The sequence below is a fragment of the Prosopis cineraria genome, unplaced genomic scaffold (assembly GCF_029017545.1).
Source record: "Prosopis cineraria cultivar Desert tree isolate PC_DT_omini unplaced genomic scaffold, ASM2901754v1 PC4, whole genome shotgun sequence".
In the NCBI taxonomy this organism is placed as follows: domain Eukaryota; kingdom Viridiplantae; phylum Streptophyta; class Magnoliopsida; order Fabales; family Fabaceae; genus Prosopis; species Prosopis cineraria.
Window position 1 is genome coordinate 31,343,307 of NW_026555335.1, and position 3,732 is coordinate 31,347,038.

At 26.8% G+C, this 3,732-nt stretch overlaps 1 protein-coding gene across 1 annotated transcript; it reads right to left on the bottom strand.

The window, feature by feature from the left end:
- Positions 1-455: 455 nt before the first annotated feature.
- On the bottom strand, positions 456-1,104 carry LOC129307856 (uncharacterized). The gene has a single exon (XM_054948784.1). It carries the CDS (start codon positions 905-907, stop codon positions 698-700), a length of 210 nt encoding a protein of 69 aa, XP_054804759.1. The 5' UTR covers positions 908-1,104; the 3' UTR covers positions 456-697.
- Positions 1,105-3,732: the final 2,628 nt, after the last annotated feature.

Consider the following 3,732-nt stretch of genomic DNA (forward strand, 5'->3'; position numbering starts at 1 on the left):
CTCATTTTCATCAATATATTTTATATTTTAAAATATTAAATAATTTTAAAAAATATTTTATAATTTAATATGGAGGTAATATATAATAATAAAATAACTTTTAAATTCAAACATTAAAGTTTTAAGTGAAGATACGATATGATTCTCTTTTCTCTGCAATTATAGACCTATCCACTAGAGCTATCCCCACAAACTTTTTTTAATTTGTTTTAATATATATAGTTTGTATCAATTATTCCCATAATTTATACATATTATTTATTGCCCCCGGTAGTTGATAATTTCTTTTACTTTTTTTATACATACATACATACATATATATATATATATATATATATTATATATTACTAACTTTGTTTTTGCTCTTTAGCTTCTTGTATAGATGTAGTTTGGATATATAATTATATCGTAGAAATCATACATTTTGGAACTCACAAATGGTCATTATTCATTATTTGAATGGAAAAACACGAAAATCACAACATAATGGATTTTAGCTGGACCTTGCAAGAATTACACATATGAATCCCAACAATGAAAAAACTAGATTAAACAACGCAACGAAGAAAGACACATCATCAAAAGTCACTGCTAACAAACAACAATAATCAAGCTTCATGCAGATCAATAATACTGAATGAATCAAATCAAAATTAGAGGTAGCTAGCATGTGCATGCAGCGTCATACGTCGTCGTTTCAGCCCAGGTAGAGGTGGACCTTAAGCGCCAGCAAGAAAACGCAGATGAAGGCAAAGTAAAGCAGAGAGTGAATCAGTATGGCGGCGCCGCTCGTCTGAAAGTTGCCGAACTCGACGCACCGTGACCGGCCGGGAAGCTGAAACAGCAGTCCCGGCGTCAACAGGATGAACAGCACCATGGATACAAACACTGGGCCCCAGTCCGACATCCTTAAAATTCTATATTATATTCCTTGTATTCACTTGATTTCACTGAGATTGTAGCTAGAAGTTGGCTCGTTATATACACATAAGGGAACACATCACCGGCCACCTTGCTCCGGCAGCCGCCACGTGATGGATTCAGAATAACTTGCAGCTCAATTATGTGACGATGAAGCAAGGAATTATTGCTCCTCGCTACTTGTTATCCTCTCTCAGGAAATTATACCATGTTTAAACATGCAAGTTTTGGATTTTGCCTGTAAAACGCTCGCCCTTGTTCGGTAATAAATTAATCATATCACATGGTTGATCAGGTTCACAGTATTTATATATATATATATATATATACTTTCTTTGTTTAGAATTATAGGGTACTCACTGTTGTGTTGTCTCAAGTCATTCTTGAATATTTAACACACACACACACACACACACTGTCTCAATTCAAAATATTATTAATTATACCATTAATTAAGGGTATTTTTGGGGAAATTGTATTTATCATACTGTGAAAGACTTAACTGCCTTATAATTTTTTAATGTGATACTTAAAAAAATCCCTCTGAATTTACGTACATGATATTTTTTATAAGCTTTATTTAGTCTAAAATATAGGACATTAAGTAGGATATATATAAATATTTTTTTTATTATACCAATACTTTGTTATATTTCACTCATGTAATTAAAGATGAATATTTTGAATAAGTCAAATATTATATTTAATTCACTTAAAAGTACAGTTGGGAATTTGTGTGAAAATATTTTAAAAAAAATATCAAGATTTTAATCAATTCTTTTAATAATATAAAGTAATTAATAATGACTTATATTCTAATTGAAGAAAATAACCTATAAAATTAAACTGAAAGAAGGAATTGTATATATGCATACACCCTCACGCGCCACTTCTGATTCTTTTGTTCTATGCCTTGCGTATAAGGATAGACAGTACTCATAAATATCACCTGCTTGAAAAATAGCCTAATTATATGCTCTTAACCTTTAAAAATGTGAGGCAATGTTAATTGAATCTCATCTGAATATACTAATTAATTATCTTCAAATTAACACTATCACTTTATATTTACTCTTTTTTTATGGTATTTCACTTAAAAATAAATACAAATTGATTATATTTATTAAGGGCATCTTTAAAAAAATACATTAATTACAACTTAAAATATTAAAAATATCTCATATTTTTAAACATTCAAGCTAGTTTAATTCATTTAATGAGTTTAATTTTATTAGATTAGATAGTAGCGTGTAATAAATGAAAACAAAAAATTAACTTTTTAATCCTTCAATTTTAACTCAGTTATAATTCAGTTCCTTAATTATAACTCACTTATAATTCAATCCTATAATTTTTTTTATTTTTTTACATAACTTAAATCTCACATCAAAGAGAAAGAGAAAGATATTTTAAAATATTATATAAACATTTCTTTTATTTTTCTTATTTGATAAATATAATTTTTTAAAATAATTGAAAAATAAGGATTAAATTATGAGTAAATTAAAAATTAAAGAATTGAATTATAGTGAATTATAAATAAAGAATTGAATTACAACGAGTTATAAATGAAGGGTTGAATTATCAGTAGGTTAAAAATTTAAAATTAAAAGTTAATTTTTTTTCAAATGAAATGATGACTAGATGATGAGAACAGGAAAATATAATTGTGCAAAAAGCGTTGGAATAAATTTTTGGATTCTCTTAACTTAGTGAGCCCACAAAGCAAGCAGAGATTAATCGAACGTTGAAAGTTGAAACCAAACAAACTGTACCGCTTTTTTTTTTTTTTTGTTGGGGTCGCCTAACGTATAAATATGGTGAGAGAGACTAGAAAACGACAGCACCGTATGGGACAAGGCTTGCTTGCGCAGTCGTCCAAGGCTGTGTTTGGTTTAAGAAAAAAGGATGAAAGGGAGAGGAGGGTGGGGAGGATGGATTCCCCTACTTTTGAAGGAGGTAATATATTATTTTATATTTTTTAATTTTAAATTAAGTCCCTATAATTTATTTTATTTTAATTAAATTTTTATAATTTATTATGTTATATTTATTAATCTTTAAAAATTAAAATATTTGAATTTTTTTTTGGAAAGTGAAATGAGAAATTTTTATATTTTTATTAAAATATTAAGTTATAATTAATTGTATAATCTTTATAACTCAAAATTTATATAATTACATTATATATTTTAAATAATAAATATGTATATCTCTATATATATATATGTAGATTTTTCATAAAAAAATAATAAAAATGTAAACATTGTATTAAGTTAATTTTTTTCAAAAATATTAAAATAACTTTTTATAAAATTAAAAAGCACTCACTCCATTCAATATTATAAGATATTTTTTTGGACAATAAAAATATTATAAGACATTATTAATTATATCACACCCTATAATAAATTAGTTAGTTGTTTTAAAGTTATACACTTTTTTCCATATTTATGTTTTAAAGAACATAAATGCCTTACCTTATATTTTTAAATGAAGGTAATATTTTTTTTTGAGAAAGCTAATCATTCATCAATAATTTTAGTGTTCGGGGATTAATACATCTAATAGATTGAATTGTAGGTCTCTATTTAAAAAAAATAAACCACAGTAATTTTAATTTAAAATTGAAAAAAATTATAAAAACTTGCAAATTAATTTTTTTAAATAGATATTAATGTTGTGTGGGCCCTTAAACGGAACAAAAACGTGAGAGTTTGGGTTAAATAGCGGCCCAGTGGGGTTAGTCAAAAGAAAAAACAATCAAAATCCATCAACGCGGGCTGGAGTCGCCGTTCAGCGTATCATTCG